General features: G+C 48.7%; 2 protein-coding genes across 2 annotated transcripts in view; one reads left to right on the top strand and one right to left on the bottom strand.

The window, feature by feature from the left end:
• The window catches only part of LOC125433559 (BPI fold-containing family B member 4-like), a 31,875-nt gene extending 24,362 nt beyond the window's left edge, over positions 1-7,513 (top strand). The window contains exons 12-14 of the mRNA XM_048498180.1: positions 1,973-2,036; positions 4,704-4,780; positions 6,834-7,513. Coding sequence (XP_048354137.1) covers positions 1,973-2,036; positions 4,704-4,780; positions 6,834-6,857 — 165 coding nt within the window. The 3' untranslated portion in view covers positions 6,858-7,513. The remainder of the gene's footprint in view (positions 1-1,972; positions 2,037-4,703; positions 4,781-6,833) is intronic.
• A 2,514-nt stretch (positions 7,514-10,027) lies between these two features.
• The window catches only part of BPIFB2 (BPI fold containing family B member 2), a 36,881-nt gene continuing 34,128 nt past the window's right edge, over positions 10,028-12,780 (bottom strand). The window contains exons 15-16 of the mRNA XM_048498982.1: positions 12,576-12,652; positions 10,028-10,525 (exon numbers count right to left, since the gene is read on the bottom strand). Coding sequence (XP_048354939.1) covers positions 10,484-10,525; positions 12,576-12,652 — 119 coding nt within the window. The 3' untranslated portion in view covers positions 10,028-10,483. The remainder of the gene's footprint in view (positions 10,526-12,575; positions 12,653-12,780) is intronic.

Genomic DNA, 12,780 nt, shown 5'->3' with positions numbered 1-12,780 from the left:
AGCAAACCCCCAGACCCTCCCTCACATTCCCCTTCCTCCGCTAGGTCATGTCCAGATGGCGGACCCCATCCCTTTCACTCCATAAGGCAGTGGTTTTCAAGGAAGGCATGGTTGGTTCCCTTGTATCAGAGGGTGTTGCTTTGACGGCCAGCAGATGGCGCTGTTGCGGAACAGAACTGTGGTTCCAACTGTCACAGGGGTGGCATGTACACAATAACTGTCACAGTTGCGACATGTACACAACAGGAGGTGTGGAAACAGTATGGAAACTTGGCCGCACGCGAATGTGGCGTTGTGTGAAAATGTCAAAGCAATCGGTCCAGTAGTTTGGGAGGTTACCTGTCAGCAGAAAAATGCACTGATAGATTTTTATATATATAGATGTCAGGTCTAGGATTCATTCAATGACAGACACCGGGATTTATCATGCAGTCGTCTTCCTTGGAAATAACACTGAACCCCTGGTTTTTGCAAAGCCCATTCTAACCCACCCACCTATTGCCCATAGTTTTATTACTTCTGTTGATCACTCCCTCCCCTCCCCCCATTTACGCAAAGTAAAACCAGGAAAAGAAGAGCTGGAAATTGAAAGTCCCTTCCCAAAGTCTGGGAAAAGGTAAAGAGTCATCTGGCTCCCCTCCCTTCACAGAGCAGCCCAGAGATGCCACTATTATCTACGTTGCAAGCACAGTGAGATAGGAAAGAGGAAAGGGGAGATTCAGCAACCCAGAAAGTGGCTCCAGACATTAATCACACATGGACAACCGGTTGTTAAATTATTTGAATCCCACCTCCAGAACCGGTTGTTAAATTATTTGAATCCCACCACTGCACACAACCCAGATAAAACAATGAAGAAGGAGGGGCCAGTCACAATTATTAGGGGTATCCCAAACAATACAATAAATTCTTCACCCACTGGTGGAAGACAATCATAGAGGAATTCAGATGAATCTCTCTTGGAAGGGAGTTGCAGAATGTCGGTACCAGGTGTCGGAAGGTCGTTTCTCAGGTTGCCTCAGTTGAAGGGGGGACTTGAAGCAGGGTCTGCAGAGATTACCACAATGGTCTCGCAGGTTCATACAGGAGAAGGAGATCCTTCAGGTATGTTGGTCCCAAACCATACACGGTTTTAAAAGAGACGACTAACACCTTGACTTGGGCCCAGAAGTAAACTTGTCAATGGGACAAAGGTGGAGTGATATGATCCCTGTGACCCACTCATGTCAATGACCAGACCGCAGCGTTCTACAACAACTGTAGCATAAGCATAAGCATAAGCATTTATTGTCATTGTGCATGCACAACGAAATTTCCAGCAGCATTCCTTGATGCACGCAATTCCAGGCTCATACCCCACCCTCACTTTCCCCTTCCTCCACCCATCCCTACACAGCCCCAAACACATCAACACGAAGCAGCGGAGTTCAGCATTGCCGCAGCTCTAGAGTAGAAGCTGTCTCTAAGCCTCTTTGTCCTAGTTTTGATAGGCCTGTATCATCTGCCGGATGGTCACAGTTCAAAAAGAGAGTGTGCTGGATGAGACGGGTCTCTCAGACTATTTTGGGCTTTCTTTAGGCTTCAGGAATTATAGAGTTCTTCCAAGGAGGGGAGAGGGCAGCCGATAATCCTCTGGGCAGTAGTGATCACCCTTTGGAGCGCCTTCCTATCCGCCACTGTGCAACTGGAGAACCAAACACAGATGCAGTAGGGTTAAGTCACTCTCTATAGCACAGCGGTAAAAGGACACCAAGAGTTTTCCATTCCGTTGTTGTTTCCTTCACAGTCTCAGATAGTACAGTCTTTGCTGGGCCTTCTTAACCACCGCGGCAGTCTGTACGCCCCAGGTCAAGTCCTCTTTAATCATAACGCCCAGAAATTTATTGTACTGTGCCATATGAAGTCCCCCTATCAGACATGGTGCGCATCTTCTGCATGCTCGGATCACCGCAACCCCTGCTCCATCTTGCAGGTTAACAGTCTCTCAAAGTGGATCCATCTTCTTCTGGTGGAGACCTTCATGCCACGCATCAACGGTAAGACCGATTAGCTGCCTCCTGCGCCAAACACCACTCGGCACCTGACCTCGGCCACCAGCATTCTCCATTTAACTGAGGTGGTTTCTGCACAACACTTTAATAACATGTGTAACTCGATGAACCCGTTCCCCCCCGTTTGCCCTCCCAGTGGGGATTTCACCCCTCCAAAAAGCTATTGCGAACAGTCTGGGTTGCTGCGGCTCCTTTGCACGGGAACTTTTGTTTTTCTCCCTGAGGACTGTGTAGCAACGGAGGTAAGAATTCTCTGTGTATCTTCATGGCTACGCATTGGTTGCATCCCCCCCAAAAAAAGAATCCCCCCACTTGAGACATTTAAAGGGAGATGGGTCAGATGCAATAGCAGACATCTGCAGTGTGGATCGGTGTGAAAATCGGGCATCGGGCAGGAAAAGTAAAGTGGAAATCACTTCCATGCTGTTCACTCAGGAGCAGCTTTTAGCTGGGTTCTCCAAAAAGATTGTCAGTTCAGCGATGTTTGCAAAACCCGGGTTGAGAGAAACGTAACAGGCTGAACTTGTTTTGGGGAAGAGCCCTGTGCAGATTCTTCCCCCAAATGTGGTCGTTTCCCCACTTACCTGCTGCTGCGTGCTACTTTCCACAAGTAGCGCGGGGTCCCCCGGCACTCCCCACTACAGGGGCAGCGACAACGCAGCGCCCCGACGCTTCCGCTGTCGCGCCTCCTCAGCACTCGTCATTCCTGACGCTCCTCCAAACGGCGCCTTTTGATGACCCCGCACAGAGCGCAGGGTCGTGGGGAAGCCCGGGAGCGCGCCAGAAATGACGCGCACTGGAAGTAGCGCACAGCAACCACTCACCCAGGTAAGTGGGGAAACGCCCTTTGATAAATAGCTTCCACAGCCAATTATATTTGGGCTGTGCAGAAACCACCTAAGTTGACTTCACCAACCCCTTCCTCTTCCTCACGGTTTTGTTTCAGTCCCATGATTCTGCACAGAGGTTTCCATTAGAAACCATGCGTGTGTTCAGTAGCAATCCATTGAGAAAGCTGTTATATTGCCGTGGATTAGTTAAGTGACCCATCCACGCTAGCAACGATTGGCAAGTATACGCCCCAGAAGAACTACAAGCAAAGCACAGGAGGGCCCAAAGACATACCAGGAAGTGGGAAGAAACCAGTCGTAGCATGTTCCGTGTTAATGTTTGAAAGGTCAGACACAGAGGTGGGATCCAGCAGGTTCTCACAGGTTCCCGAGAGTAGGTTACTCATTATTTGTGTGTGCCAAGAGGGGGTTACTAATGGGTGATTTTGCCACGTGATTTTTGCCTTAGTTACGCCCCTCCTCTCAGCAGTAGCGCGCAGAACTGGAAGCAGTCTAGCAGGAGGTGCACCAGCGTGCGTGGCAGCCTGCGCCTGCGTGCATTCGTTTCCCACCCAAGGATCAGCGCAGCAGCTGTGTCCTTGCCACAGCCCTGCCCAGGAATGCCCCGCCCCTGGAATGCCCGGCCATGCCCCCGTCGTGCCCCGCCCAGCCCCATTGGCGCTATACCACAGTTTGAATCCCACCACCATGGGAACCTGTTACTAAAATTTTGGATCCCACCACTGGTCACACACATTGGTCACATGCAACGTCTGGCTAAATACCATTTGATCCATGCATGTTTCATTATAACATGATGATGGAAACTTTTTATCCATTCTTTTCCCGTGTAGTTTAGAAGCTTTCGCACCCGGCACTAGGACAATCCTGGGCTTAGTCACGAGACGGGTTGGTGGGCAGAGCCGAGCAACTGGGTTTTAGAGCAATGTCCCGGGAGAAAAATGTAAGAAGAGAAATGTCTTGTCTACTTATAGAAAGTTCCTTCCAAAGAGTTCCTGGCAATTCCTTGATTTAGAAAACGTGCTCCCCCCTGTATTTTTCTCTCTCATTTGACCGGGGCCACCTGGCACACTACCTGTATTGCTTAATAAACCCTGTTCAAAGGAGAGCCATAATGCTCGCCAGGTTTAATGTTATGCCTTCTGCCTTGTTACATGGCAGATTTAATAAGCAAGAAAAGGCTAAAAAGATTGTGCCCATGTAACGATGGCTCAGTTGAATCTCTGGCCCACCAATTACTTCACTGTCTCAGATTCAAGGAAATCAGATCCAAGTATGTGAATCTCACTCCTTTACATTTACCCCATCTCCCAGATTTAATTAGATTACACTACGTGTTGGACAACCCTGATCCTTCTCTCTGTATGATAGTGGCAGACTTTCTCCTGGAAATTACTAAATGCCACTAGATTTCCTTCAACCTAACATGTATTTCCTGTATTGTATATGCTTTTTAATCCGTTTTTTATTATTGTTGTACTGCTGTCTATGCCAATAAAGGCTTGCTTCACTTAGTTCCTTGATTTAACTGAAACTGAAAAGGGTAGCTTTAGGAACTGCCAAAAACTCTGTGGCGGAAACTTTCTGTAAGTTGATGGAGCCTAATTTTTCTTTTTAATTTTTGTTCCTTTAAAGTGGCGGCAGGCAACAGGGCCCAGGGGTGGGGGGTTCCCTGCCCCCAGTGGGTGCTAAGCACCCCTATTCTACCCCTTTACTTGTCTGCCACAATAATGGGCTCCAGCCGGGACTTGAACCCTGTCATGAGCTAGATGTCTGATCTTCCTCTCTCGGCTTATTTCAGATTGCCTGAATGCTGGGCTCCCGGTGCCTTCTCTGTTGAACATCAAAATGGATTACGCCAAGTTTTTGATTCTGCAGGTAAGGTTGTCGATGAAACCTGGCAGTGTTGTTGTTTTTTTCCATCCAGACATTTTCTCTGCTTCTGTTTTGTTGTCTCTGCGAGCAGCGGGGCTCACAAAAAAGAGGGAGAGGAAAAGGCCAATTGGGAGGCAAGTTGCCTCAGGATTAAGTGCACAAGAGGCAGAGTAATGTATCAACCCTTCAACCTCTGTTCACTTTTCAGTGTGGTACAAAGCTGGGATCCCTGTTTGTTATTTTCTGCTTTGTAAAGGGAGGGAAGACGGCTGTCCCTACAAACACTGGCTATCTGTTATCTCTCTGGGGAGACGCATTAACCTCAGCATTACGAGAAGAGTGGCGCAGTGGCGCAATTACTGCCCTAGGGTAAACTGGAGCCCTGGGTGCAAAACCTGAGGTTTGATGCTGCCCTTCCCCCCCCCCCATGGGCGGCCACCCTCTCCCACTGTGACTAAACAACGATTTTTTTTCCACCAGGTCTGAAGTTTGGTTTAGGGAGTCCAAAGTTATGGGACCCCTCAAAGGTGTAGCCCCATCTCCCATTAGGGGCTCCCATTGGAAACAACGGGGATGGGGACCAAACCTCACCAAACCCTCAAGTGTGATATCATCAGGAGAGTCTCCCGAAAATCCCTGAAATTCTTGGTGCTTTTAGCTAGCAACTGCGCCCCTCTGCAGGCCAAAAATGGAAAAAAAAAACACTCCTGAAAATACGAAAAATCCCACAAACGAACCTGCAGTTTTTTGCGCCCCTCAATAGGCACCCTGGGCAACTGCCCACTTTGGGCCCCAATGGGAGAGAACGCTTCTCTGGCCATAAGCACACAGCTGTGAGCATTCCCAGGCATGCATGTGTGTGTGCGCAATGTGAGGGCACGAAGAAGAGAGGCGGAGTCATTCTTAGTTTCTAAACTAAAAGAGAGGAGTTTTTTATCAGTGAACTCCATTAAGGATAAGAAAAGTGGGAGAGAGAGGTCCCTCCATTCTGAATCTATCTGGCTGATTAGGGATGGACGTGCAGTTAGCGTCCCATCTGCATCGTATGGTGCATAGCGCAAGTTCCACTCCAAACACTTACTGATTGGTTCCCTACTCCCCAAGACATGGGACAATATATACCCCACTAAATATTCCCTTATCACTAGGAAGTGTGTGTAAATAGACTTCTCTCTCTGTGATACACCTCTGAAGATGCCAGCCACAGATGCAAACAAAAAACATTAGGGAACAAGATCTATGAGGAGAGGCTGCAGCGTTTGGGACTCTTTAGTTTGGAGAGGAGACGTCTGAGGGGGGAGATGATTGAAGTCTATAAAATTATGCATGGGGTAGAAAATGTTGACAGAGAGAAATTTTTCTCTCTTTCTCACAATACTAGAACCAGGGGGCATCCATTGAAAATGCTGGGGGGAAGAATTAGGACTAATAAAAGGAAACACTTCTTCACGCAACGTGTGATTGGTGTTTGGAATATGCTGCCACAGGAGGTGGTGATGGCCACTAACCTGGATAGCTTTAAAAAGGGCTTGGACAGATTTTATGGAGGAGAAAGTCGACTCTATGGCCACTCAATGTTGATCCTCCTTGATCTGGAGATTGCAAAATGCCTTAGCAGACCAGGTGATCGGGAGCAGCAGTAGCAGAAGGCCATTGCTTTCACATCCCGCACGTGAGCTCCCAAAGGCACCTGGTGGGCCACTGCGAGTAGCAGAGAGCTGAACTAGATGGACTCTGGTCTGATCCAGCAGGCTAGTTCTTACGTTCTTATGTTCTTATGACACAGTGTGTAACAGACTTCTCTCTGTGATACACCTCTGAAGATGCCAGCCACAGATGCAAACAAAACATTAGGAACAAGATTCACCAGACCACGGCCACACAGCTCAGAAAACCCACCACAACCAGTTGAATCCGGCCGTGAAAGCCTTCGACAACCTTTTTTCTTTATGGGAGCCAAGGATCTAACCCTTTCCCTTTGTGGAAACCAAGGATCTAGCCTTTTCCCTTTGTAGAAGCCAGTTGTCTAACCCTTTCTCTTCTGCTTTTTCCCCAGGGCTCCCTCGCACTGTGTGTTTGAGAGGAAGGGGCTATTACCACCAAATGCACTCGGGAGCAGGAAGTGGAGTGGAAGACCTTTGAAAGAAGAGTCCGTCTCTATCTAATGCTTAATGTTACGTTGATTTCCCATTGTATCTCAGCTCTGAGGGCCGGTTTTGTTTAATTTGCTCACATTCTAGCCGCGTTGCACTTTCAAACAACAGAGAGGAATATCCTGAGGATCTGCAACAGTCAGACAAGACTGGAGATACCTCCAAGAAATGAACACATTTTTCTAGGGGTCACGCTTTGTGTCTTGTAACCATTTCCTACAAAATCATTCTGCACCTTTCCTTTATCCACCCACTCTTTTGGGTTTTCCCCTCTTCTCTCTTTTGTTGCATTTATTCCACACAGGCTACTGCTGAAAATGTATTATTGCTAATGGTGGCGGGATTTCATCCGTGATACAGAAGAACAACCTTCCCCGTTTCTGTCCTTTTACGCTTGCTCACTAGCTTGGCTGCGCAGTTGCTTTTTGAAGGGGCGATCCAAAAATGTCTCAGCCTCTGTTTCTACCACTGACAACCACCCACACAAAATGGAAGACAAAACAACTTCTGGAGCAGCACCGTTGCCTGAAGGAATAGAAACACGTAGCGCTTCTTTTTAAAATAAAGGTTTTTACTATCTGAAGTGTCTGAGGGGGCTCCTGTTTTTGTAACACTTCCCATAATGCCTTGCAAACAACTGCTCTGGATTCCTTGGCTACTGCAAGATGAGCTCAATCCAGTCAGTGGTGGGATCCAAAAATTTTAGTAACAGGTTCCCACGGGGGTGGGATTCAAACTGTGGCGTAGCGCCAATGGGGCTGGGTGGGGCATGACGGGGGTGTGCCGGGCATTCCGGGGCGGGGCATTCCTGGGCAGGGCTGTGGAAAGGACGCGGCCGCTGCGCCGTTCCTTGGGCGGGAAACGAATGCACGCAGGCGCAGGCTGCCACGCGCGCCGGTGCACCTCCTGCTAGACTGCTTCCAGTTCTGCGCGCTACGGCTGAGAGGAGGGGCGTAACTAAGGCAAAAATCACGTGGCAAAATCACCAATTAGTAACCCCCTCTCGGCACACACAAATAATGAGTAACCTACTCTCGGGAACCTATGAGAACCTGCTGGATCCCACCACTGGGTAGCTCTAGAAATCTGGTAAAATCAGGATACCGCTGGTAAAACTGGGGTAGGAACCACCAGAAGCTCTATGGTAAAACTAGGGTAGCTCTAGGAATCATTAGAAATGCCATGGTGAAACCAAGACAGCTCTAGGAATTACCGGATCTCTAGAACTACCTTGTGTTAATTCCTGTTTGAACTTCCAGCAAGTCCATGAGGTTGCTTGGCAACCTACCTTAAAGACTACCATGGTTTTTCTCCAGCTTATGCTTCCATGGACAGGAACAGGTGCCAAAGTGTGTTATGATCCGTGGAAGCTCCTGTTAAAGTAAGCCTTTGTTCATGTTCTAAGGGACCACTGGATGCTGCTACATTCATGGGTATTTTCAAAAGTGAAATGCAATGGAAAAATCTATTTCAGGAGGAACATAAGAACATAAGAACTAGCCTGCTGGATCAGCCCAGAGTCCATCTAGTCCAGCACCCTGCTACTCACAGTGGCCCACCAGGTGCCTTTGGGAGCTCACGGGCACGATGTGAAAGCAGTGGCCTTTTGCAGCTGTTGCTCCTGAGCACCTGGTCTGCTAAGGCATTTGCAATCTGAGATCAAGGAGGATCAAGATTGGGAGCCATCGATCGACTTCTCCTCCATAAATCTGTCCGAGCCCCGTTTAAAGCTATCCAGGTTAGTGGCCATCACCACCTCCTGTGGCAGCATATTCCAAACACCAATCACACGTTGCGTGAAGAAGTGTTTCCTTTTATTAGTCCTAATTCTTCCCCCCAGCATTTTCAATGGGTGCCCCCTGGTTCTAGTATTGTGAGAAAGAGAGAAAAATGTCTCTCTGTCAACATTTTCTACCCCAGGCATAATTTTATAGACTTCAATCATATCCCCCCTCAGACGTCTCCTCTCCAAACGAAAGAGTCCCAAACGCTGCAGCCTCTCCTCATAAGGAAGGTGCTCATAAGGAAGAACACTGTGCTTGCACCCAGAGGCATAGCTAAACAAAATGGCGCCCGGGGCAAGAACTAAAATGGCGTCCCCTGGCCGAGGGAAATAACTAAAATGGCATCCCCTGAGTCCCCCCAAATTTGCTCCCTCCCCCCAAATTGGACCCCTACCTCCTTGCATCTGGCTTCTCCTGTGGGCCCAGTGCCCTGTGGGCCCAAAGCCAGCAAGCGCAGCCCTGGCATGGAGGGAGCCGCCAGGTGCCGCGCCACAGGAGACACTGGGAGCAAGTACCTGGTGGGCACCCAGAGCCATCCCCACATGACTATGGTCAATTCCACACTTGCGTTATCGACCTAAGTTCGAGCTACGTTCGACGTAAGTGTTCCACACAACCACTGGGATCGACGTGGTTTTGTACCAGCTTCGCCCCGTGTAACGGTCCAATTTCCGACTCCAGTTGGGAACGACTACTTTTTCAGGGAACCACGCTCGAACTCAGCTCGATTCCAGTAAAGTGCGGAATCTCTGGTGCCAGGAGTCCCCCACTCAGCCAATCATAGCTGAGTGTTTTGGGCATGCATACAGCTGGCCAATCAAAAAACGCCACCTTTGTCCCTCCATTCCTGTGGCAGTTTTTTTTATAACGTGTTTGGGGATAGATAGAACATGGCTGTAGGACAGTAGCCAATCGGAACGGAGCGGCGAAGAGGCACAGGATGATCCCACCCTCCAAGCTGGGATCGAGCTGGTTACAGTGGGGAACAACAATGGCTTCGACCGAGGTCAGTACCCGTCTCAGGGAACTGGGTCGAACCTATTTTACTCGTGTGTGGAATCGCCCTAGATGGTGTGTGACCGGGGACATGTGACATCACATGTCCCCATGGGCCTGTGCTTGCACCTTTGGATGCTAGAGGACAAATGCATGGGTCGTGGACAGCCATCCTAGAACTTCATCACCCCCACCTCCCCCTCCAGGATTCTCTGCCAATATGCTGAGGATTCTGTGAATTCTCCCCTTCAACGCTGTAGGAGACTTTAAATGAGGATCATGTGACATTTTGCAATGAAAACAGGTGCCCAAAAACATACGAGAGGGAGAGCATTTTAATAAAGAGAAATGAGCAGTGGAATGAATCAGGAAGAGGGGCATCTTGCACAAGAGAAGTACAGGTCCATCTCACAGATTTCGATGGAAAAGTGAAACAGGCATTAAACTCTCTGCCACTGGAATCTGTGAGACTCTGCCCAGCTAAATTCTGTCTGGATCGCTGCTAAGACATACTATGAAAGCAAAACTCCACACTGAGCCCTGTCCATTTATTCAGAAGTATGTTCCATTAAGATAATGTGAGCAGATGAATTTCCACTCCCACCCCTGTTCCTTGCCTGGGGGCAAGTCTCCCGACACACACATTTAAGTTCCCTGTGTTTCTTGCGGCAAAGAAGTGTAGATTCCCCTTCTGTCTTCGCGTTATAGGCGTTGCAAATCAGATAGATCAGAAACTGTATTGTAGGGAGGCATTCTTAGATCGCTGCCTCAGTTCAGGGAACGTACTCAAGGTCACAGTTGACTTGCGCATAGCCCTGAAAGTGCAAAGAGAAATGGCAGGAATTAGTGCACGTCCCTGCCTGAAAGGCTTGGGATGGGAACACGTGCACGTGAGAAAGTGGTTGATTCCACACAACATAATAATACCAGGTTACATTCAGTATTTAAAAATCCGGGTCTATTTTATCCCGGTTTCTCCCTTCGCATGGGTGCCCGTTTCCATGAAGGAATCAAGTTAAGACAGCGAGGAAATTCTCCGATTTCTTTCGCACGAGCCAGGCTTTTTGTGTGTGTTTCAGTTCCCCGTGTGTTTTGCTCCCTCTGGTGGTCGATTCATTATTATACAGTACTAGCGGGGCCCGGCCACGCGTTGCTGTGGCAATTGTCCTTCTCATCACAGCCCGCAACCCACACAGATGTCCATGCAGGTCCAATGATCCCCAGCATAGCCTTTTGGGGTGGTCAAATGGAATCCCTCTTTCCCTTTTCAATGCACATCGTTATGTGGTGCTGTCTTGTTTTTTTAGTATAAGGTAACCCTTTCCATTCCACAACGGAACTGTCCAGAGTGTGAATCCCGCTGTCCATGAGGCTGGTTGACACGCACAGTCCTGGCTTGGGGAAGGCAGAACTGGGGCAAGGAGGCTATCCCAGTCAGGCAGAAGAGGCGGGGTGGTGAGGCGCTCAGATCGAGGCCAGCTCCCTGGGTTCTTAAAGGGCCACGTGCAAAAGAAGTGGAGCAGGTAGTGTTGGTTCGCCCCCAACCCTGCAGATTTTCTTAGAAGAAAAAGGCAAACTCCAGCTCGCTTTTAGTAAAAGAGATCTGTGGCGAATATGGGTGAGGAATTGGGTAAGTGGTGGTTGGATGTGAGGGAGGGCAGAGTGAGGTGTGTGAGGATGAGCTGGATGTGTGTTGTGTGGTAGCAGTGGGTGAGGCACAAAGAGTGAAAGTTACCTGCGTGTGAGGGGGGGGACCCCACCTGACGTCTCACAGCAAAGTGTGTATGTGTTTCACTTCCACTCGTATTACCTAACAGTATTACCTATTTACTGTTTTCACTGCTCATCTCTGCCCATCTGCACGACCATTCTCAGCCCTCATCCCAAGCCCTCAGGCCACAGACAGACAGGCTGCATGAACATTCTAAGAGTGACAGTTAAACACAACCAGCTTCATGGTCTGGTGCGCCAGGAAAAAGACATTTTACCTGGCTCAGGTATGGACTTTCAGCAATTTGAAGGTCCCATTACCTGCCCGCAACAGGGAGGAACGTCATGTGAAAATTTGGGGGCAATCCGTCCAGCCGTTTTGGCGTTAGGGAGTGACTAACAAAGTCACTGTTTGCTTTGCATATATATAGATTAAGTCCAGTATATCTTCCTGAAGGATTAAAATGCAGGGTTTTATGCTAGATATGTATGTATGTATGTATGTATGTATGCATGCATGCATGCATCCATCCATCCATCCATCCATCCATCCATCCATCCATCCATCCATCCATCCATCCATCCATCCATCCATCCATCCATCCATCCATCCATCCATGTGTGTGTGTGTGTGTGTGCGTGCATGTGTGTATGTATGTGTGTATGTGTGTATATATATAAGAGCCCTTGATCATCATGATTGCCCTTCTCTGTACTTTTTTCAGCATATATTTTTACAGGCATAGATATGTGCCTCTGAGCACAGAGCAGAACTCATTGTGGGAGGGGAAAGGTAGTTGTGAATTTCCAGCATTGTGCAGGGAGTTGGACTAGTTGACCTTTGAGGTCCCTTCCAGCTCTGTATTTCAACAGACAGTTATTACCATTTAGCAAGGAGAGGACATGAGTTCCCTGCTAGGAACTGTACAAAACATATCGGTGACCCACGCCCAGACTTCTTCGTATCAACAACAGGTGGGGAGGGAGCCGGAAACTGGACTGGGAGTGACACAGAAGGGTTTGAGGAGAGGCAGCTGCTGGGGTGGGAGGAAGGGGGTTAATTCAAGTCTTCTGAAAAATGCTTTCCTAAAGGAGCAGGTTCTAAGGAGATCACCTAAGGAGGGCAGGGAGAAGTAGCTTTGCCAGCCAGCTCACCTCATGAATCTCAATGTCACCTTCGACGTACTGGAGGTTGGCCATCTTGGGGAGAGACACTCCTGCAGACAGAACAGCTGAAAAGGAAAACACCAATGCAGTTAGCATCTCCTCCTCCTACTGAAAAATTCACAGAATTGAGAATAAAACTGCAAGGATTGTCATGCCCTTATATAAAGCTGTGGTGCGACCGCACTTGGAGTCC

The sequence above is a fragment of the Sphaerodactylus townsendi genome, linkage group LG05 (genome assembly GCF_021028975.2).
Source record: "Sphaerodactylus townsendi isolate TG3544 linkage group LG05, MPM_Stown_v2.3, whole genome shotgun sequence".
NCBI lineage: Eukaryota > Metazoa > Chordata > Lepidosauria > Squamata > Sphaerodactylidae > Sphaerodactylus > Sphaerodactylus townsendi.
The sequence above is the reverse complement of the archived record's forward strand: the minus strand, read 5'-3'. Positions and strand labels throughout refer to the sequence as shown.